At 38.4% G+C, this 24,719-nt stretch overlaps 2 protein-coding genes and 1 long non-coding RNA gene across 6 annotated transcripts in view; 1 reads left to right on the top strand and 2 right to left on the bottom strand.

Annotated features, from left to right (window-relative positions):
• Window positions 1-24,719, bottom strand: part of LOC139118504 (uncharacterized) — a 263,409-nt gene that overhangs the window by 6,641 nt on the left and 232,049 nt on the right. The gene's annotated exons all lie outside the window — the stretch shown is intronic.
• On the bottom strand, window positions 2,888-10,731 carry LOC139118487 (uncharacterized). Of its 2 annotated transcripts, XM_070681775.1 has the most exons (5): window positions 10,345-10,477; window positions 8,630-8,666; window positions 7,456-8,491; window positions 5,849-5,968; window positions 2,888-4,930 (listed from the first exon to the last, which is right to left on the bottom strand). In XM_070681775.1, exons 3-5 carry the CDS (start codon window positions 8,330-8,332, stop codon window positions 3,474-3,476), a joined length of 2,454 nt encoding a protein of 817 aa, XP_070537876.1. In that variant the 5' UTR covers window positions 8,333-8,491; window positions 8,630-8,666; window positions 10,345-10,477; the 3' UTR covers window positions 2,888-3,473. The 2 variants fall into 2 exon arrangements, with proteins under 2 accessions (XP_070537876.1, XP_070537875.1); XM_070681774.1 differs by lacking the exon at window positions 8,630-8,666 and having other exon boundaries at window positions 10,345-10,731.
• LOC139118488 (uncharacterized protein C14orf93 homolog) lies at window positions 11,121-17,198 on the top strand. Of its 2 annotated transcripts, none has more exons than XM_070681778.1 (5): window positions 11,121-11,513; window positions 12,727-12,782; window positions 13,092-13,186; window positions 14,806-14,924; window positions 16,511-17,198. In XM_070681778.1, exons 1-5 carry the CDS (start codon window positions 11,121-11,123, stop codon window positions 16,790-16,792), a joined length of 945 nt encoding a protein of 314 aa, XP_070537879.1. In that variant the 3' UTR covers window positions 16,793-17,198. The 2 variants fall into 2 exon arrangements, with proteins under 2 accessions (XP_070537879.1, XP_070537878.1); XM_070681777.1 differs by having other exon boundaries at window positions 16,502-17,198.

Here is a 24,719-nt window from a genome sequence, read left to right as displayed (position 1 = left end):
AAGAGGGACCGTGAACAAGCAAAGATCTCTCTTCAAGTTGTCAGGCGCCACACAGAAGATGAAAACATAATGCTATGCAGAGTTTCATTTTCGCAGACCAAATTTTACGATTTGCACCATACAGTCATCCGCTAATAACACTCAAACCGTACAAAAACTCGGATGAATCATGCTACTGCTCAGCTCAACATAGCAGTTGTAGTTTGTTATGGATTTGTACATACATGGAAATTTTAACCTGTCTTACACACAGATTTCCATACGAACTTTTGGTGCTATCTCATAGAAATGTTGAAAATTTTAACCTGTCTTACACACAGATTTCCATACGAACTTTTGGTGCTATCTCATAGAAATGTTGAACAAGACGAGGGTTGCAATATTTCTTTCCGTTTGTCCGATTCTCCGGTTGCTGTAAAGATCGTGGGTATTTCCGACGTAAAGGCTAGAACCATGGAGGTCTACCTCCATGCTAGGACTAACCCGTCAGACACCCATTTGCAACTATTCGCTTACTACAACTATTTACACTTGAGTAGTTCTGAACAGAAATTGCCATATCAGGTTAATTTTATCTTTCGTTCGCCGAAAACATGAAATTTTCCAATACCACGGTCGGTGCGAAACATGTATGTTTATGATAGACGCGTTCAAGTTTGCGTACTATATATTTCATATTTAATATATTTGCCGGTATCTATTTTTGTCTAAAATCTATAGCAAACTTTTAGTTGAAACGTAAATTTTAAAAAGTGGGAACGCCACAAACAATATTGTTTTCAGTCTGTCATAACATCGAAGTGATTGTTTATTGGGCCGAATTGTCAGAGTTAAAGCCGATGTTGAAGTTAGTCAAATTTTGTCACTCGTCCCGAGCAGTTTTACCAAATAATCTTCATGTGACTATAGACGTGGGTTACATCTCAAGTGTAGATAAATGTGAGCGTAATCGATGGAAAGTTTGGTTACTTCGGTAAAATGTGGCCATTTTAGTTTTCTCATCCGAGTATTGGCCAAGTGCATGGGTTGACAATCCTTCCATCGTGACATGATAAATTAACTAGGCTGACCCTCACTCCGTCTATAGCTGCATGGACCGTGCTGTGCAGCTTCAAATCGATGAGTAAGCTTAACTGGCACGTGTGTTTTTTGTATCATCCCTATTTTCTCTAACAGTGCCCGCGGTTTTCTTTCTTGATATTTCTGATATTACAAAGAGAGTAATGCGAAATATCTAATAGTTCACCGTATATTGCTACGATCTTACGTTGGTCAATCTATCATTGCACACGTCATTCGCACAGGCGTTATGTGGCTGGGTATTTTGTGAAAGTGTGGTTTGTGCTGTGAGTTTATGCTTTGTTCCGACGTTACGTGTGGTAATTAAGGCTACGTGTGTCGGAAAATAGCACAAAAACTAACTTCATAAACTACACTTTCACAAACTACCCAGTCCACATAACGCCTGCACAGTCATTCGCCAGGGTCAATTTTCGATCGCCCACAGTCGTAGTGCAATAGATTAGTTGTCAAATTGTGAAAGTAAATCAGCAAATTATATAGGGTTTATGCTAAAGATGAGGAAGTTTCACAATGAAATCTAAACGAATATCAAATGGTCATTCAAAATATAGGGCGAGTGCCAGTACACGGTATGGGGTATGGCTGTATCAGTATGAAGGTGATGCAGCAAATACTATTAGCCGACAACTCTTGTCTTTGACAACGTTTTATAACACTCTACCATAATCAGAAACATTTCTTCTACATTTGCGATGAGACACAAACATTTATTACCAAGAATTATTCATTTCGGCTGCATTTGTTCGTGTCAGTCTAACCCGCGACTCGCACTCGGTACAGTGACCTCCCGACGGACGCAGATATCCTTGGGTAGCCTAGCCCCCTAGCTAGTCGCTTGGAGTTTTTATGTGGCAATAAAGTTTTTTTTAAGTTATCAAGTCGTCTTTGATCACTGATTCGCAGTTACCATTTCGCCTTCTTACTGTACAAATGTTTACCTCAGTGCCTGCATGAGCGGACCTCCCCTGAGAGCTTATAGGTTTGTGTACCCCAAAGCTTACGCCAAATCAAAACTTATCATGGTAAAACATCATTTGTTATAATAATATACGCCATCCCATAGCGTTAGAATAATTCCAATTTCCCGGACACGCGAAACGCTTTTACACAAGGTGCGGAAGGTCAGTTTTGAGAGCCTGAGGCTACAGGGACAGGCCTGCCGGGAGAGCTACATGCTCTTAGTGAGCGTTCGTGACTTCTAGGAGTGCCTATAAAATCATCGTGTGTGGTAACCCTTTTCTCCTAAGTTTTGTGGAAAACGCTGAATATTTTACTGTTATTTTATAGAGTAATGAAAAATTCAGTTTTTGATAAGCCGAATACTGTCAGCTGTTATCTCTTATCTCTGTATAGTATCGTATTTTGAGTGTCTCATCTTAAACCAAGAGAAAACTTATTGCAGCTCCATAGTCCCAAGCTTTTCGTCAAAGACTTTGGGATGAAAAAAATACGAAAGTTGGGGTAAAGTTGTGGGGTGCAGAACCACAGCAAAGTGAGGCCCTAAACTGACAACTATTTGCAATTCCAACTGATAATGGTAAATTAAAGGACATTCTCACTGGCAGCACAGGCATCACTTCTTATGGCGAATTTTAATCGGCTCATTCTGTACCTTCTAGATTTTGACTTATAGAGAACATTCAAGTAGGCTGTCATACACAGGCAACTCTAATCTTACAACGATACTGTTGTCTAACTTATGCATAAGTTGTCCAATACGTTGTGCACAAACCTCACAGAATTATGGGTATGGACATCTCACTTCAAACACTATCAAGAAATGGAACACAACTGTACTGCATGATCACAGTTCACATTTTATTTTTTACTTTCAATGTCAACAGATTGTTACAGACATTATTATGTACTAGTTAAAGATAACTTATGTACAAAACCTATGAAATTGAAAAAAAAAACACAAGTCTGTCAGTCATTAAAAAAAAAGAAAACCACAATTATAACAGTGAAGGACAGTGACATGGAAGCTCTCCATGTTTTCATTCAGGCACATCTTAAAATTGCCTGTGTTGGCAAGCTGATTGGTTTTCATCAATACACACAAATGTGAACAGAGTTAGAATAAATCACTTCCACAAGCATCAAGCTGTACAACAATTGCGAATGACCCTTAAATGGAATGCAGCTGTAAATGTTTTGGAACAGAGAAAGCGGCTATATTTCATTCATGTAACAAACTATGAAATTTATTCCCTAGAAAAGTGAAGCACATATATTTTGCTTGTGTATGCTTAGAAAGCATAATGTAATTAACAGTTATAAATATTTCAACATATAGATTACTTGTACAATATACACAACTGACACAGAACTCTGTTAACTTTCACATCATTAGGGGACACCAATCCTACATGTACATGTACAGTGTATGCTTAAATACTGACGCCCCTCAAAGGAACAGTGACAGTGACAGTTTCTTCCAAGATTCTTGTTCTATTTCCACTTTCATAAGGAAATTTTACCTTGCCAACAGAAACAGCACACCTGGATCTGATTCTTTCTAATGGTATAAACTGTGCACTTGTTGTGCATTCAGTTGTTGTGCCCCAGACTGTAACATCTCCACCGAAATGATTATGGAAAGGGTGACTTGTCAACCATTCAACTCTGGCTATTAAATGTGACACTTTTTTCAGCTTTCCATTCGTGACTTGTAACATTATTTCACTGCGGAATAACTCTGTAATTATGCCAGCTCTTTCTCTTTGACACTTGGGATTAATGACAAGTAAACCTGAGTGCTGGTCCATGTCACACCAGCATGCAACTACATGGGCATTTTCTCTACTCTTTGGTGTTGCCAAACTGTAAAGTTGGCCATCTTGAAAAATTCTGCTGAAGCGCTCTGTCAGCGCAATAACCACCTTGACAGAGTTACTTGGATATAAATACGAATACATATCTTCTAACATTTCTAAATCCTCAAAGTCAAGAGCTGATTGCACAGTAGGAGGAATAGGTACCTGAGAGTCAGCTTCTGAAAAACTTACATTCTTTAAATTATCACATGTTTTCTTCACATAGCTCTCATAGCAGTTGTTTTCATTTTCATTCATAGCCAAGGATCCTGTACAGTTTCTCTCAAATGTTAACCACATGTCACTGAACAAATTGTCATTACTATCACATTGCATTGAATACACTTGAAAACCCTGCATAAACTTTCTCATTAATTGCACTTCAACGGCACGATTATTTGTAGGAAAATTTCCTAAGATACCATTGTATCTTTCACAAGAAAACAGCCAAAAAGAATAAGCAGGACCATAGTCCAATAAGCATTCTTTCAAATGTAAATGTAAATGCATATTTGGAGTGCACATTTCAGGTCCATATATCTTTTCAAATTTCTTACAAAATAATCTTAAATATGTGTGGACAGCTGATATTTTCTCTACAGAAACAGTCCTACTGCACAACACCCTGCATGCATATACAAACTGTTTCCAGCAGTCAAGATGTTCACCCCTAACAAAACCCTGGATGGCATACAGAGAGTAAATGCATGTCCAATTTCTCCACTGATCCGCTGTAAACCCAGAAAATCCAGAACTTATTTTGCTTGGAATTCTTCCAACATCACTGGGAGTTTTCATCTCATTCACTCTTCTTTGAATTTCTTCCATAGCATCATCACTAACAACATTGCGTTCTTTCCAAACCTTGAGCACATGTTTGGCTGTACCCAAAAGGAGATTATGCATTGGATCAATGACACTGAAGCGCACAGCATCATAGTACGGGAGTCTGAAAAGGCTTGAATATCTTGCACCATACTTTGATTCAATATTCTGGCGTTCAGCTTGTGTCCTTGCTTGTTGTGCCATTGCTGGAAGAAGGAAGACAAAATATTAATTTTATCATAAATTACAGCCTTTTGCTCCTTATTTGAAAAAATGCATGGATTTGTTCAGTGAAAATAAACCAAGCTTATGTTGTATAAATGGCAACTGACACTATCTCTGAAAAGTCAAGGGGTTGCATTACCCCCATAATTTGCTTCCAAGACTCCTAATTGTAAAGAGGAACCCTCATACTTTTACACAGAGACTTTCAAAGGGATTGAAGAGTTGAGACTTAGGTTCCCTTGATCCATGCCTAATGTATCACCACACATCTGTCCTGAGGTACAGTTTTTTTGTCAGCAAAGAAGACATGTGGCTGTCAAAGTGGTGATATAAAGGTCAATATTCAATGCCCTGAGAATATTGATGTATACAATGTATTATGATAGGGTTTTGAAATTTTACCTCTCCCACTTTATGTATGTACATATTGCAGGACTTAATATACTGATGTACAGGACCTCTGACAGTGTTTGAGTTTTTTGATGTACACACAATCATGTCTACATATTTTCAAAAGAATATTGAAATCATACAAACTTTAAGACCCTGTATTTAGCTCTGTAAATGGAATATTCATTGACCACTGTCAAACATCACTGTTTTGGTCATGTGATCAGTCTGCACACTGAAGACAACCCTGTACATCATGACCTAACCTATGCCTATCTATTCATTCGCCAAATCTGACCAGACTGGGACCTAGTACTTGAATGTTATGGCATTTGCCTATGGTTACCTAGCTGTGAAACAGTCATGATTTTCACTTTGTGCATTTTGTACAGTGGCAATCCCACTGAACTTTGGGTCTTGTTTTTACTGTTCGGTGCATATCACTTTATAATAAGTATGCCATCATGGCTCAGTAATATGTAATCAGACAACCATTTTCATTCACACACCTGCATAAAGTCGGTGTTCTTCATTGGTCCGTCTTTCCCAGTCTTCTGGATTGAAACCAGAATAGTCTGCTTTACTCCCAAAACCATTACGCTGGAAACTCCGCAAACACTTATTGCAACCTAGAAAACAAAAAAAACCTTCCAGTCAGCACACATGTAAATGTCCATGTACATTCAGGGCTCGAAATTAACTTTCCCCCTCGTAGTCCACTTGGGCTACCATTTTCTTAAGTTGGTAGCCCAGCGACGATGGCTGGTAGCCTATGCATATTTTAGTTTAGGGATATTGGTTTTCATTAACCAGACAAGAACAAGCAATTTTTCAAGATTCTGCCCTTGAAGTGAATTTTCTTGCCATTTGATGTGAATACTTACACACCTAGTACCAGCAGGGAACAGGTATAAGCCCCCCCAATAGTTTTGGTCCGTGACATTCAGCAAAAGTGATGTGGCGACGCGGTTTTCTTTTTTCCCTTTTTATTCTTAACAATGCTGGTTTGGCACTATTGATGCATCAGTTATTGTCTTTTATCACTGGCTGCATAATACTTCCATTTTCTGTTCAGCATTTTGGACATGCAAAGAGGGATATCAAAGATAGCTGTACTAATGAGTATGTAACCAAATAAAAATGCCATGACGTGCAGTTTCTGAAATGATGCATGCGGTGACCAGAAACGATCTTTTTTGGGCCAAATGGACACAACCGTGATTCTCAAAAGTTTGGTGATCTTTTGACAACTTGTTTCATTGAACTTAGAGTTGTATGAAAATTATGATAGTCGTTATGACAACAACCTTCTCAGTACGTCGAGACTAGACATACTGTAGCAGTGTTAAAAATAGCGCTTTCTGTAGGGTGGGCGCATATTGCCCGTCATTGATACATTATGGTCAAAATGCAATGAAAATGCCTTTTCATTGACCATGACTTCCAGTGCCTGTCATTCCAGTACGTCATTTCAGATATTGGACATTGCACGCCAAGTACTGACTGAATTTTATGTCCTGGTCTTTGGTAGTCCGTGTGGGCTACCATTTCATGGATTTTGGTAGCCCCAGGGAAAAGTTGGTAGTCTGTGGACGCGGGACTACCGCTAATTTCGAGCCCTGTACATTGTAATCAACATGTCTTCAGTTTGATGTTGTTGTTCTGCAATAGAATTTTGTTTCTGACTTCTACTATTACATCTATTGAACTAGTGGGGGGGGACTATTTTCACCGTTAAATAGTTTACATGAAGATCTGAGATCATGGAAGGAAAATAAATGATAAAGTTACCAAAAGATGAAACTTTTATGGCTGAAGTTATACTTTCAGACTTATCTACACACTACATGTTAACATTATAAACACAATTTTAAGTAATTTGGGATAATTTGATGGTGAAGTGATGTCGGTTTAATCTGCAAATGTAAGCTTGTCTACTTTTCTTTTTTTGTTATACACTTGTTTTTATGAGTAATTTGTAATATTGCAACATCAATATGAAAATGCAAGTTCACTATCTTTTTGCATACATAGCTTCAACTAATGAAATGTGTCAAAAAAGAGAGTGAACAAGCATTTTTGTATCAATGATATAATGTTTAAAGCTATATCGTACCTTTTTCAGCTGAATGCCCTAAAAAGCCTCCACACTTCCGACAAGCTGGAATGTCACATGACAGGCATAGAAGTGTCATGCTATAGATATTCCATCCACAGAAAGATGAATCGTTCAGTTGTACACCATCCCACATCTCCAGTAATTCATCCACTAATGGGTCTAAGTAAGGATTAATGTCCCGTTTTGGTTCAGTAGGACCTGGTATGAGTCCAACCAATACAATGTTTTCTGGTTTGAATCGCTCTGTACGTGGCAAGTTCTGTAATATTAGGTATATAACACCAACAGAGTCATTTGTATGTTTGTATGGCTGGAACCAGTCTACATTCAGCATTGCTGCAAATGCATGGTCACTTCTATCTTTTGGCATGAATTCTTGCCACACTCTTCCATCATACACGTCTGCTAAAATACCATCAGGAATGTCTCTTTGTTTCCATTCTTGGCATTTCTGTAGAAAGCCTGGCCTTTTCAAAAGTTCCTGGAGTGTCTCTTTGATACTTCTGTAGCAGAATAATCGCTTGGGATACAAATATTCTGCACCATTCTTTCCCCTGACTGTTTTCATCAGAAAAGCGCCACATGGTCTACGCTGTTTTCTGTGTGGATGATTCGGAAAGGTGATGTGTGTGCAGGTTTTGGATTTTTTCTTTCCTCTGCTGTTGACTTCAAATGCTTCGTTGTAGTCATACCTGGTATGACATTTCGGACACATCACAAACTTCTGAAAATTGTCTCTTTCAAGGCCTAAAAATGTCCTGACACCATGAAAGGTATGCGGGAACTGACTGGCAAGTTCTTCTAATTTAACACTTTTCAATACAATACTCAGCAGTATTAGAAGTTTGTGCAGCATCATGAACAGCATAGCCATGGCTTTATCAGACACGTTGTTGACAAACTGCCAGCGTAAAAGTAGTAAGAAGAAACCTTGGAGCCCTCCGTTAAACTCTGAATCTTCAGATGGTGCACAAGCTGAGGTTTCGAAGTCTGCTGCTTCATGTAATTCACTTTCATTCCAGATTTCACTGGTCTGCATTGAAATACAAAAAAAATCAGAAAATTAGAATTGAAACAATCAGAGTAACAATGAAATCCGGAAGATTTCACAATGTTTGTGTACTGCAAAATACAAAATCCCACAGCAGTAAAAAGAATGTAAGTTGCTGACCTTTGCAGATAGAAAAAGGCACAAGCTCTCTTAGTGTCTGTGAATACATTGACATTAAACATGTCAGCATGCCAGTTAGAAATAGCAGTCATTCAATGGTGAAAATTATTCTGTTCACACTTAGAACAGTTAAACGTCAATACAGCAATATAGTAAGGACCTTTCATATCCTGGTTTGTAGACTGCTAGATTATCATCAGTTATCTCATGACAGTTGGAAAAGGTGAAACCAACAATTTGAAAATGGAATTCAAAGTCACGCCTTAATATAGATATAAAAGCTCATGCTATAACCCATATCAATAAAATTGCTTTATTTGGATGGGTATCATGTCATGACAGATTTTCACTAAGACATCTGACAGGGTAGAATTCGAAAGTACAAGGAGGGTAGCATGTGAGAGGCTGAGGGTGGAAAGTATCAGAGGGATGTTTCCTTTCTTGCACGGAAAATTTTGAGAAATTGATGTGTGCAATGGTGCAGTCTGATGCAATCAGAAAAGTGTTTTCAATTTGTTTTTTACTAAGTGTAACTGTTACGCCACCACAACGGGGAGAGTATGGGTGGGGCGTGTCCCCCATCTTGCATCGTAAATTTTGAGAGGTGTTTGCAATCTTATGTTTACTGCGTAAAACTGTTAGAACACCGCAAGGGAGACAAGTATGGGAGGGGGTGTCCCCCTCTTGAACCAAAAATTTTGAGATTTTGAGCAATCCCCTTGTGGATTTTATTTTTTTTTGAGTGACCCCTCAGATTCCTCCAACCCCAAGGACTAAATAATGATGGCTACCTTAGCATGGGATACTAAATAGGAAGACTGCACACCATCTTTGTCTAATGACCAACCCCATCTAAAATGGTAACTGGTCTTTTGGGCACCAAGTCGTTTCAGCCTCTAAATTTCCGGCACCAAGTCATTTCGGCACAACAACCCAAGACGTTTCGGCATCCTTGTTTCAATTTTTTTTTCAAACTATTTAGTAATTGACGGACCTGTCATATTCATAAGCGTGACCTTTGCGTCCTGACCAGTGCTTTACTTTTTATATGTGCATTTTCTGTGAATTTTACCGTGCTGTTTCGTCTCCACTTTCAAACGTTTGCCGTGTCGGTGCACGTTTATCGTGTCGGTGCAAGTTTATCGATAGCAAAAGCCACCGCGGTGGCTATTGCTATCGATAAACTTGTGTCACAGATTTGTAAATGATGTGAAGCTTTTTCTTACGGTCTCTTACCATGTCTTACTGTGTGTGAATGATGTTCGATAGTTGACACTATACTTTTTAGTACTTTGATTTGTAACACTAAGCCCCAGCACAAGTTCCCACAGGAGCCTTGAGCGATGCCGAAACGTCTTTGGTCGCAGTGCCAAAACGACTTGGGGCCTGATATTGGGAGGCCGAAACAAATGACGTCACTGTTCTCTCTCATTAATAGGCATAAATAAACACTTGCCGGCATTTTCCGTATAAACGACGAAAATAACACCTGCGAGTGTTAGAATGGCTATTTAGCGTCACACTTATTGGTATGAATTGATGACTGAGACTACAAGCGGCAACAACAGCCGCGCATACAACGAAAAAATTTGTCCGAATTTCAGCTTATTTGTCCGAAAGTCGCGCGCGTGCGGCTATATTTAGTAACAAATCGCGATCAACGCTAATTTACCCTTCTCAAACTGCATGCTCAACAGTTTATTACATAAACTTACCATTGTATCTCGTTGAAACACTTCTTCGCTCTCGCTTTCACTCGATGAAAGTGAATCTACGTCACTTTCCGCGGGATCTCTTGCTGAAATGGCGATGTTGACGTCAAAGTCATTCTCTTCAATACGATCGGTGTCACCTGGAACCTCAACATCGACGCTATCACCTTGGCCTTGACCACGATCTTCGCTGTCGTCGTCACTGGTACATGTGTGTTGGTCGGCGAGCTCTGCAAAGGTTGGTGAAGTTCTTTCAGGTAATAACAAATCGCTCGACTTGACGCAAGCTCCCATACGCTTTTTATGTTCATAGTAGCCAGACTTTGAAAGGCTTGCCTTACAATAACGACATATTTTCGTAGCATATTTCCTGACGCTGTCAGCCGCCATGTTGAAATGTCATACCCATGATTCATTTCGTACTTGCATGTAATGGTGCTTACATGAACTACACAGGGCCGCAGGGGTCATTGCACAGAACTTGGCAATAGCAAATTCTTTCAGGAAAAGGTAGAGACGTTTCCAATATGTTGAAAATACAGTCATTGTACTTGAAACACAATCACAAGGTGACATTGTTCGTATAATGTTTCTTTCACTGCTCGTACGGATGATGATTTCTGCATCCGTCTCACCCATGTATAAATAGTCTCTCCCGACCTTTGACTTTTACCACCACGTCTTTATTTACAAAGGAAGTACTCAGTGGCGGTCAGTACGCGAATGCGATACACCGGGCACAACGACATCAACTTCTTGGTCGCCACAACGCCAACAAGATGGCAAGATTTCATCGACGCACAGAACCAGAAGTTTTGGCAGAAGTGCTTCAGTACGACCCATTCGATTCGTCGTCATCAGCATCGCCATCGCCAAATAGAAGATCTACGATCTCTACCACAACTAGAAACAATAGTAGTAGTACAGTTGTCAACCATCAAACGAGCACCCCGGCAAGCACAGATAATCCCAACGGTGGTATGAGATCTGTGCTGAATGCTGTCAACCGTATGCATGACAAGTTCGTTTCTACATCGGATCAAACGAAAGACGAGTTGCTGAAGAAACTTGAAAATCTTGAAGCGGAGGTGAAGTCGTTGAGAGAGAATAGACAGGTCTACCGTGACGGTAGCCAAGACACCAGGAGACCCAGACTGGACCCTATTATATTTGTAAGTCAAGTAGCCATTGTCTCAGTGTTTGTTCACCTGGCCCATATCCGGTCCAATGCATATCTGGCCGGAGACTCTGCATGTGTCTGTGGGGTTATGCATAGGATATTCTGCCAGACTGCCTCCTTGGTCATTATTTTGTGTGTTTGATCATAGTGTTGAACCGTAGAGGCACTGCAGCCCTTTCTTTCTACCTCCATGGGTGGGCATAGCACTTCTTTCTACATGTGTTTGTCTTCTCGGCCATCTTGAAAAATGCTTTTGGTTGTGGGAAATGCAAAGGTGAACTAGAGGGGCCAAGTATTTTGCACATCACCCTACAACCACACGCATTTTCCAAGATGGCAGAGAATGCAACAGAAAAGTGTGCCTTGCACCTGCATGGTTCTGCTTTATTGTGTGAGTGATTGCATCAAAAACCTATCAACAATCAATTATTGATTGCAAACAAAAAACAAACAAACCAGCTTTGTTCACAGATTTAAAGATAAAACACACCTCTTTATCGCTATTATTGTATCTACAAATCAAAGGCCAACAATCGAACAAAATATAAACAAACAACCAAACAAACAAGGAGACAGATTTTCCGGTAGGTTTACCCTAGATTGGTCATTATAGATGATGTAAAATGTTTGAATGTGACAGAGTAGTGGCATATGCATTTATATTGTTTACATCTGTTTACAGCCCGGTCTTGTACAAACAATAGACAGTCACATGTCTGAATGGCATAATTGTTGGAGTCAGCAAGACACACTGCCCACAGTCTACAAATGTTGGGGATTGAGATATGGAGCACCCATATGCAACTGTATCTTACATTCTAGTGTAAGCTTTGAGGCGGAAATACTGTTTCCATGTTAACTAACGATGAATTAGTTCACTGATGTACAACCAATAGTATCACAATCACTTCCTTGTCGACCTTGTAGTGGTAGTCATTATGAAGCATCTGGAATAGATGTGGTTGGCCCATGGATGTAAAAAATACTCTAAGGTTGGCCATACCTTGATTTTTACCTTTATGACACCTTTTGGTAGCAAAACTATCACAATGGTGACACCCATATCGTCCTTAATCCATAGTTGGAAGCAGGTCATGATTAACAGTTTGTCCATGGAGGTAGGCTACCTCCATGGTTTGTCCACTAATTTCTGATGGGCACATGTATTGTTATTTGACCACACTGTACTTTGTTTTGCCTTCCAGCGACATGTGAAACGCCTTTATTCAAGCCTTGAAGATTCATTTGACACAGCAAATGAGTAAGTTTATCTCTACTTTTTAAATCTGTTCACTTGTGAAGTAATGTCTACGAAAAAGGGCATATTTTTGTCCTATGTGACACATGTACATATGCAAATTGTGAAAACAGCAGTGTTTTGGCAAAGAATATACGTAACGTGTACACGTCTTTGTCAGCATCAGTTCACATATGTCATCATGTCTTTTGTTTTTTTCTCAGACTGAACCATCTTGAGATTCCAGTTATTTCGAACATCATTCAAATACCCCCTTGCACTCACTCGCTAGCTTTTTAAACAATAAAATATGATTCTGTGGTTCATTTACAGATTGAAGAGTGTCCGCAACCAGACTGTGTTTAAGATGATGGTAGAGCAGTTGAAAGCCAAGTACAGTGAAGAGTACACTGGTGAACAAATTGATTGTAAGTATTGTCACATTTATATGAATATTGAAGAAGCTGCCATAACTTACAATAAGATTATATACTGTAAAACTCTTTGAGAATTAGCTGCATGGTTTTAGTGATTTTGGATTTTCATTGCAATCACAGGGTTTTTAATTCTGCTGTAAAGAAATCTTTATGGGAAAATGTTTAAATTAGTGGCATCCAAAGCTAAAAAAGGATGCTAGGTAAAAAGAATTGTTTTACAGTAATATGCCCATTATTTTAAAGCTGCACCGGTTGTGGTATTTGTTGAGTATTTATGTTCTGCGATTCAACTATAGTTTTAAGCTCACATTGTATATGTACCAGGTATACATAGAGAAGAGATCTTGTGTCGTAAGTTAGCAGTGTCTGAATGTATGTATGTTCGTCTGAGTGTACAAGTACACTCAGGGGTGGAGATTTGAATTTGTTCAAATGAATGTGTCTATGTCAAAAATATGCAAATGAGGTAAAGGGGGCAAATCCCACAAATTGCTAAAACTCCGTGACCATATGTCAGATTTGGTTGAAACTTTGTATGTAGGTCCTTCAAGGTGATTGTGGTTAGATTGTCCAAATTGTGGCAGTTTTTATTGTTGTATTTTTGGGGCAATTTTTACCAGTTTTGATTAGAATATCTTCTCTGAAACCGCTCGTCCCATTGCCTTGAAACTTGTTATGCATGATCCTGGGATAGACTTGTGTCAGATTTGTTCAAATTGTTGTGAAAGTGATATATGCATTTTTATCACAATTTTCGGCATTTTAAGTTAAAAAAATATGAATAAACTATTGTGATTGCCTTTCAAACTTGGTATTCATGTACCTAGGGGCAACCTTACTTGACTGTCTCCATATTGTGGTGAAATTTTTATATTTGTATTGTTTTGGCATTTTTCCCCATTTTTGGTCAAAAAATCATTTTCTCTAAAATCGCATGTCCAATTGCTTTGGAACTTGGTATGTATGTTCTTTGGGGTGAACTTTGTGAGCCAAATTAGCCAAGTGTCGTTGACGCTATGTTTTAGTGATATTCCAAAAGAAGTGCATTTTTGAAAGCTGGTAACTACAATGTAGTCTGAATAGCATTGATGTGTGTTAAGTTGACATTGTTATCACTGAAATCTGACTTTCAGTCCAGACTTTTTAAACAAGAACAGCAATTTTTACAGAAAGACAGTGGGCAATATTCCTTTAGGAAGAAGTAACAAGTGGTAGTCAATTCTCAGAGATAAAAATTTGTAACAAAAAATTGGAAATTCAATGCAGTCTACATTTCTTGTCAAGGAACAATGGTTTCATCCCAGAAATTTCACACTTGCTTCATGAAAAAATTGTCAGTGATTAAATTTGTCATTATAATCAATCGTGCATACCATGAAACTCCAATAGCAAGTACTATATAGCTTGAAATATATTGTGCTATCCCATGTGAAATCCAACATTTTTTGCCATTTCAACTATTTCCACAAATGACTACAGCTAGTTTTACCACCGGTATCATTCTTGCATTAGCTTTACACAACAAATTTATGGAAACAATTTGTTCTTCTTCTTATGTACAACAGATTATTATTAGTCCAATTGACTAGAATTCCCTTCTCTTATTTCAGTTGCTGTTTTCAGGAAATGGCAGACAGAGCGACGAAAATACTTATACAGCTTGGAGAAAAATAAAGAGAGGGTGGCACAGTATACTATGGCTAACAAACTTAGATCAAGGAGACGAAGGGTAAGTTATACATTGGAACAGTTTGAATATGCTAATTGACATGTGTTTGTCATCTGTACTCACAGTATATAAACCCAATGAAAACAACCAAAACAGCTGCGCTTCTTACTCTGGCAACTGGTCTGCCTGTCAAATATGCAGCGTATTTGGGGAAATATCCTTATTAGAGAAGTACAAAATTTATCTATAAGGATATTTAAGGTTTTACTTGTATAAAAAAAATTGGGTAGGCCTAAGAAATACAATATGAAATGATGAGACTGTTTTTGTGTTACATACATACAGTATGCAGCAGTTGAAATTATTGTCATATTTTTTGCTATTGAACAAACCCCAAGGCAGACCAGTTTCAGAGACTGATCACTGCTAAGGTCTATTCAAAAAGTCTTTCAAGGAAAGTCTTTCAAAACACCTATCTTTTTGGGGTCAAATTTTTAAAGCATGAGTACAAAAGGCACCTTTCTAATCAGGACAATTCTTTAATACTGTTTTTTCCAAACAAAATTTTTTAAAATTTCATACTGAAAAGATTTAACCGATGGATGTAAACACTCCTGCAATTTTTATTATTGTTCATAGTTTTGTATTTTGTATAAACCACACTATCTTGTTTTTCACCAGGAATTGATTTAGATGTGTAGTTGTTCTGCTTACCAGCACATCCAGCATGTATATCTAAGTGTACTGTTATTGTATGTGATAAATTTTAATCCAGTTTAAAATTCATTTGTCAACAATATTAGTGCCTGACTAACATACAAATGTACATTCTGTGGTCACAAGATGAACTATGAACATGCTTTAGGCTATAAAACGAGAGCTATTTTCGGAACACAAATCAAATACTGTAAAAATCACCCCCCGAGTTACATATACTGTCCCTTTAAAGGCCCATGAGCTTCAACTCTGCGAAATTTCACCAACCTTGAGGTACCTCCAATTTCCGCAGATATTCACTGCAATTTGTAAATTGATCGTTATAGTTATTAATTATGCCTCAACAACATTTCCTTGTGGCCGAATAGGCAAGAAATTGACATATTTTTGTTCATTTAAATTTCCTGCCATTTTTAAAACCCTGCCATGTTATGTGAAAAATGGAGAATTTTCTTCAAAGTTGAGTGAATCCCTTTCCCATCCTTTCAGTTGGTTGCACCATGTTATATTTGTAAAGATTCAAATGTGTACATGCAGCATTCGCGCTGTTTATCATGTAGTTGTATGGAGGCAGCCATAGTTGGGTGCAACACCTGTTAATTATTTGTCTTACTGAAACTTACCAGCTTAGTCCCACGCAGTGGATAGTTATATTTGAGTAAACATCTCTGAGTAAGAACATTTCTATGAACTAATTTAAATCTAGATAAAAAATCATGCAAATAATGCCAAAAGTTGAAGCTCATGTGCCTTTAAACTGTAGTTTTAACAGAAATAGTGCCACTCACCAACTTCATTCTATCATCCTGCTCTATTTCTCAGTAATAAATTGTGGTTATCTACCAACTGTGAGCCTCTTGATCCAGTATTTGATACGAGTTTTCTCCTATATTAATACTATATTTTTGATTTTATTACAGTTATTACAGAGTCGTGGAAAGATGGTACAGGAAGATGAAAAACGCTTGTGGGGAAAAGTGTTGGAGGCAGGAGACCAGCTTATGTCTGATGAGGAGGATGGTCCGGATGGGTTGATAATTCGATCTCCTGGATTTCGATCACAAATATTGAACGATCTTATTGTTAAATTAGATAACAGAATGGCTGAAAATCTGCCAACCTTGAAGTTAAAGAGGATTGGTGGGCCACCATGTGGTAGGGATCCACCAAAAAAATGTCACAAGGATTTGTTGAATGAGGCTAGACTTTGAGTTGGACACTTAGTAACTCTATTTTGTAACATCATTGTTTTCAGAGACACAGTCATGTAATTCTTATGTAGGTTTTTTTTGAAATATACACACGGACACAATTTTTCTTAAATTATTCATTTAAATAACCAGCCATGTCATTTTTACAAGGATTTTTACACATTTACATTTTTACTTTGCAATATGACACAACAGTGTGTCTAATACTGATACATTTACTTCACAAAGGTTTGGAGACTGTGTATGTAACAAAGTGACTTTATTATGATAACATGAAGGCGCACCTGACAAAATCATTTATCAGATGCAGTCATTTACAGCTGTCATTTTACTGAAAGCCTTGCAACTTTTCTTTGTAACATTTATAATTCATGAAGTATTTTTAATTTTTAATAAAAAGTCTTATTGTTGTTATTAATATGGTTGTATGTGAGTAGATTTTTGTATTGGTGTGTTATGGGAGAATGTAGATTGGCATGTTTTATGTTTATGTTTTGTTTGCTACTCTATCACATGACAACATTATATTTATGACTGAATTTTGGTCACTTAAATGTCATACAACATTGACTTCTACATACTTGTAAAAACTATTTGCAATGAAAAATGCATAAGTATAAGCTCAAATAATGGCGATCTGAGTATAAAAGGGCAAAGCCAAATCCTAGCCATGGATGATGACCCAGTAGTGTGACCCATTCAGTGATTTATGCAAATAGTTGACCCTAATGATGACATAATTTATGCTAATTTCTGGGATAGTCTGTACTGAGAATATGTGAAAATACCAGGGATGTACACTCAAATATGCTAATACATATCTGTGATGGTGACGTAATTTATGCTAATAGTAGGGAAGATTTACGCTGAGAATACGCAAAGATACCTGAGGTGTGAACTCAAATATGCTAATACGTATCTGTGTTAGTGATGTAATTTATGCAAACATCGAGGAAGATCTGCACTAAGAATACATACAAATACGTCGGTCTGTTTACAATGTACACTTAGTATGCTAAGGTCTGCGTTGTGCACACTCATGGTATACATGGATATACGTATACGTATACTAACACATTGAGATGTTCCATATACGTACATATGCACTATGTATTTCTGTTGCACATTTCCAATCTGCAGCTACGCAGATTGTTGTATACTCACACATTCTACTAATATACGAGTCCATATACGTACATATGATGAGCGTATATCAAGCTGTTTGCCCAGTGCAAGATGCAGCTACACACCAAATTCCACACTGAAATGTTTAGCGTTTTTTCAAGTTTTTGCAGTGGACAATGGACATGCACACACACACACACACACACACACACACATTATACAGATGGACACCAACTTATAGTATGAGCTCACATGGTATACCAGTGAGCTTCACACCTACACACCAAAACCCATGCAGCAATGTGCAGCAATTCTCATGGCTTGCCAATGGACAGATTGTGACATGCACACAGACATACAGAAAATGGATGCAGACTTTTTCATCTTGGCAAATGGGAGCTAAAAGTATCAGGGTTCTCCAGAAGGCCTTTTTGAGGGATGCCCCTGTAAAATATCTCCTGCCCCTTTGATTTTCTTTGCTGCCAATAGGCACTTCAATAGCCACTTCGTGTATGACGTGACAATCATTGACAAAGTATTTGAATCAACAGAGGAGGCCTGTATTGGGTGATTGTTGCCATAGAGGTGTGAAACAAGTTGAATTTACAGTAAAGGAAAACAATTTACACTTGGTCAAGTACCTCAAAATGACGTCTTTGTCACAAGTAGACATGTGTAATGCTGTCGCCAATGTATTGCTGTCAGTATTACTAAAGCCAACATGCATTGAGAAGTGTGAAATTGCATATCAACACTGTAAAAACTTTGTCATCAATAAATGTTTCTTGGAAATTTGCCGAGATGAAATAAAGTTTCACAACAATTCATTTGGAAAACATCTAGAATTGTTCTGTCCATATTCAGGTCACCCCTGCGTTTCCAGAAGTAGTTAATTCACCATGATTTTGAAATCACCTCACTTCTCATGCCATTCCTTTTTGCTAGGGTTGGGGAATACTGGTAAATGATTTGGGAACCCCAGTAACATTTCTACTGTTAGCTAATAGGACTGTATTGACATACCATGGGGAACCCTGGTAAAATGACAGGGGAACCCAGGTAAAATTTATCTACTTGCCACCCTTAGCAAAAACACTGCATGTTCTTTGAACTTTGGGGCATCACTTTTCCCTATAAATAGTACTTATGTCACCTCTAATGCCCTCTCCAGTGACATTGACAGTATCTGTCTATATACTCAATATAAATAGGAATGGTCCGTCATCTTCTCAAAAATGCAAACTCATCCCGATCCCATACAACCATTAAACCCGCATAGTTTCTCAAATTCACTGAATCTGGACTAAAAGCATATCTGTTTGGTGAAAAATGAGATTTTTCAGAACAAACCCACTAATTTTGAAAACTTTAAATGACCTTCGATGTGTATGCAACTGCCTCAGTCCCTGTTCACACGAGTGTCATCAGGTTAGTAGACTGGCCCCATGCATTGAAACGTGTAGCATAAATATTGAAACAGTTGCATTAGTCAAATGTCATCTTCTCATATGGTGCAAATGAGCCAAAATTTCCCTAATTTTTAAAAATACATAAGAAAACCCCTTCTAAGTTGGTTTTGAATTGAGAAAAGGTTTAAAAATTCAATTTAGCTGTACTTGCTGAGCAAAACAACATACTGATAGTAGAAAACATTTTTTGTCATGTTACAGTACAATTTTTCTAACACAGAAAATGAACAAAAAAGGAACGTAAATGTAACATATTTTGGACAAAATGTTGTACTCAGATTATGTGCTGCATTATCCATGGTGTTAATAAATTCCTCCCAAAACTTGATCTGTAGAAATACCTAAGGTAAAATAAGTTACAAATTTAATGCTTATCTTTTTTTACTTTTGCAAATTTCCAATACAATTCACATTTGTTGATATAAACTATGAATTTGGAGGATGCATGAAGTCCTGGAAACTAAAAAACTATTTAATAAATTTGATTTTTAAAACTTTTTCAATTATTAATATCCATGATGATATGCTGGTAGTGGCATGTGTGTCTAGTGTTTTCAAGTTCATACAGAAAAAAGCTACAAATGGATTATTTCTGAAAAAGTTCTTGGCAAGTGTTGATAGTAAATTAGATATGCAAATGATATGCAAAACTAGCTGCCCCTGTAGATTCTGGGATCCATGGAGAACCCTGAGTATAGTGAACTTTTCAATACAATTGGTGTTGTTTGTGCTCTAAAGAAACGCACATCCATCTGATTTCAAGTCAGGGCTAAGAGATTCTAGCTAAGTTGACTTTTAATAGACTATTATCTTGGAAACGTTTTGAGCCCTGTGCGGCGGGAAATTGGAGTCACGTGACTCCTGACTGGCAGACGACATTTTCACATTCACTGTGTGAAAACCGTACATGCTGACGATTTTTAGGCCTCGCACGAACACATATATCCAGTACTACACTGAATCATAGACACTGTTAACAAGGAAAAAAGTATGACTATTTACTCTCACAAAACGTTCACTTATAAATCTGAAGTTCGACTGAGTCAATTCATGAAGCAACTTGCCACTTGGGCATAGCGAACCCCGGTAGGCGGTAGCGAACATTTTGGGTCGACCTCGAATACGATCATGAAGAGTCTACAAACGTGGCTGACACTTACATTTGATCACCCTTGGTATGAAAAGCAGAAAAAATGGCAATATTACCTTGATTCTTGATATTCTTTTTGACCGTCACTCGCCCGGAAACACAAAATCACGACAGACTCACGACCAGTGCACCCGCTGGCCTGCTCTTGTGACGCAGAGATACGCGCGAAATGCTGCTCATGCGCTCTCCCCTGTAAAGCCGCAATGACAGCTGGGTATGGTGTTTACCTTACGTATGTGTTTATTTACCGGCGTTTATTAACAGAGCTTTCACTTAAACACCAGTGTTTATTAACATAAGGGCAAAAGTAAATATCATTAATCTTTAACCCAACGGTGAAATTCTACAATCTGAAATTGTAGGCCTAACGCACATGGTTACAAGTGTTTGATATAGGTAGAGCTTACCACAAAATACTGATTTGCACATTTTATACAATTGTCGAATTGATTATGAGAAAACAAGAAGGAACAATCAAAAACGGCAAAAGACAACGGTTGAAGTATATTGATTTGAGGAAGACTAAAGAGCACCGCGCCTGAGAATTGATAAACAGTTGCAATATATGACATTTTCGATAAACAAAATGAATTCATTCTCGGGGAGAGTAGAAGGGGCGACTCACAATGAAAAACCTTTAAAGGGGAAGTTCACCAAGGATGATTTTTACATATGTGCTAGCTTTGTGGTCACTTACCCCGGAAAAGCTATTTTCGCCATTTATAACTTGCACGATTTTTACAAAAACCGATAGAAATAGTACAGGAAGTTACCCATGTAATTTGAATCATGGGAAAAAGCGCAAAGCTTGGACTTGCATAATGTGATATATGGCATTGTCCACTCACCCATGCTTAAACCAGGCTATGCGTATTACATAACTTTTGTTTATACTGAGTATCCTTGCATAAACGGTGAATCACTTATAATAAACTGTCCTCTGTCAGATTTTGTGTTGCTGTTTACTTCTGTGTTACTGTGAGTGGACAATGTGGGGGCTATACCCATCCGAAGATGTCCCTTCCATATCACATGATGCAAGCTCCAAGTTTGGGGCTTTTTTCCCATGATTCAAATTACATGGGCAACGTCCTGTTACTATTTTTATCATTTTTGTAAAAAATTGGGCGAGTTATAAATGGTGAAAATAGCTTTTCTGGGGTAAATGACCACAGAGCTACCACATATGTAAAAATCATCCTTGGTGAACTTCCCCTTTAAGCTTAGCCTACCCCCCTCAAAGCTCCATAATTATAGGCCGACATTAAATTATCAAAATAGGCAAACTTAGTCAAATCTCAAGTTAAATGCAAAATACATCACAACACACATACAACTGTCGAGGACAAGTTAAACATTTGGACATCTCAGAGAACAAACCTGATCACGGTAGCCTACTCTGTGTTATTATAAATAAACACGAGTGTTTAGTTGCTAAACACGTAAACACTTGCATAAATACACGTGTTTAATTGATAAACGCGTGTGTTTAGAATATAAACGCGTCACATGTCGCATAGATTTACAGTGTAGAGTCAGTCCTTGGAAGTCGGGTTGGCAAGAAGTGTGAGGTGGTGAAATCTCTGATACATTCGGATATTTACTTGCGATTTGACAGAATCCAGTATCGTCTAGTATCGAAGCTAGAGTCAGTCCTTTGAAGTCGGGTTTGGCCAGAACTGTAAGGCACAGGGCAAGTCATTCTAGTATCGTTTAGTATCGATATTTGTGGCGAAGGGAAATTCGTCTTGGTGTGACTGATGGACAGACAAGCAGACACGATGTGTTCTGTAATTCTGCTACAACACACATTTTATTCCGTGGTTCAACTTCTAAGCTTATATATACACCAAACCATAGACCCTCGAGAAAAACGGGACAGGCAACTGCTGTTTTTTTTTGGTTTTTTTGTGCGATCTATCTTGGAATATATTACGTTTATTTGCCAAGCGGTCCCCGACAACAATACTTCGTACTTAACACTGAATCTCATTAACGATCAAACTGACGTTCTGAATATGTACACTTTGCTCTTGCAAGGCACGTTCCGAGTAATGACACACAGAATTTTGAGGGTTTTTTGATACCAGTCATGGTGAATGTTCTGGTAACGATGAAGATCACAGTTTTTCTCGAGGGTCTACGACCAAAGTTAAATGATAAAGTCGACATAAAATAAAAAACAACGGAAAGGTCAGATTTGCATGTTATGGCTTCATTTAACTAACAAATAAACTAATACATAAACTGACGCTGAGAAATCGTCATTAGTATGTGTACAGAACCCTGGATAATAAACAGGAAATATATTATCTGTTTTCCATTATTTCTGTCGGATTTCCATTCCCGACAATATTAGAGTCCCCAAATCGCCGAAAAATATAGGGTAAATATCGGAGATTTCACAGATCCGGCGTGCCGAGGCACAGGGCAAGTCATTCAAGTATCGTCTAATATCGATATTAGAATCCCAAAATCGCCGATAATATCGGGTAAATATCGTCGATTTAACAGACCGGGCGTGCCATGGCTCCAAGCAATTATTCTGGTATCGTGTAGTATCGATATTACAGTCCCTAAAAACGCCGGTGAACATCGGCGGTTACACAGACGCGGCTTCCCATGGGACAACCGCAGTTCATTCGATTCTAGTATCGATTCTATAGTCCCAAAATTGTCGATATGTCAAACTTCGATACTAGATTATAAATACCCGTTTATTAAAAATTGTGCAAAGTCGCGCCTTCATGAGTGTCGAGAGACACTTGAGATTTTGAACGACGTGATCAGTCGTGTGTCATTATTGTCATGGCATTAATTTCAATAACGATAATCCCCCGATGGGCTTATCTCAAGTTTAAAAGCTTTACAAGAAAGCGTTTTTCAGTCCTGACAGTGTATAACCTAATCATGGCGATGACTGATGTTTTAATATTTCTGCCTGTCGCACATATAGCGTTTGATTTCACTTTGACAAGCACTTTGAATGTGCGATCCCTGCTCGATCAGTCAGTCGCCGATTTTAAAAATCAGCCAGACATTATATTCTTAAAGAAACTCAACGATGTAAAGATTACAAAATGCCTCATTCATATTTTTACGGTGTTTGACAGTTTTTTCCGTCAGGGACGTCATGTACTTTATTAGCCGTTCGCTCATATCGTGAAGCTTCGATCGATGCTGTAGCTCCATGCATGCTCATACACAGGGCTGCGCCGTTTACACTCAAGTGGAGATCGTATCGCGCTTTTAGCAGTGACTTTGATCACAAGTCTTCATTCGATCAAGGTGAATTTAGTACTGATTTTCGCAAGTCTCAACCCTCAAATACGCTCTCACTTTGATTGTGAGAGCCCTCACTTCAAGCCCTCACATTTGCTCGCACTTCGATTGTGAGCTGAGCCCTCAGTTCAAGCCCTCACATTCGCTCGCACTTTGATTGTGCTGGCCCTCACTTTGGCCCCGCACTTGTCGATTTCCGGCACCCTTACATACCTGCATAGACCCTTGAGAAAAACGTGTACGTTGCATGTTGTTGTTGGTTAGGCTGCATCACGCATGATGACGTCATTTATCATATGAAAAGTTGTCCGCGATTGGTCAGATTCGCTAAATGACCCAGGTCACGCAGGTCAAAGTGTTAGCCGCAAGACACATCGACCGTTAATCTACACGTATTGAATTAGCTTCAGGGTTACTCTGTCATGTTTCTTTGCTAAACTTTGGATGAAATTTCGCCGAAAACGGTATCCAAATTTCGTCTGGTTTTACAGTACATAAAGTCTGCTCTTCCTTCTTCATTGGACCCTTATCAATTTGCTTACCGCAGCAATCGTTGTGTTGAAGATGCTGTTTCTATTTCCCTTCACCATGTACTCAGTCATATTGAAAAGGCCAATTCTTATGCCAGAATGCTCTTTATCGATTACAGTTCGGCTTTTAACACTATAATACCTGTTAATCTTTACAATAAGTTACTTTGCCTTGGTCTTGATAATGTACTCTGTAAATGGATTTTGGATTCCTTGTCTAACCGGCCCCAAATGGTCAAAATGGGGTCGTTTCTTTCGGAATCTATCACTTTAAATACAGGCGCCCCTCAAGGATGTGTCCTATCCCCTATGTTATACTCGCTAGTCACGCACGATTGCGCCTCATCCAATGATAGTTCTCTGATTGTCAA

Source organism: Ptychodera flava, chromosome 19 (genome assembly GCF_041260155.1).
Source record: "Ptychodera flava strain L36383 chromosome 19, AS_Pfla_20210202, whole genome shotgun sequence".
Taxonomy (NCBI): Eukaryota; Metazoa; Hemichordata; class Enteropneusta; family Ptychoderidae; genus Ptychodera; species Ptychodera flava.
The sequence above is the reverse complement of the archived record's forward strand: the minus strand, read 5'-3'. Positions and strand labels throughout refer to the sequence as shown.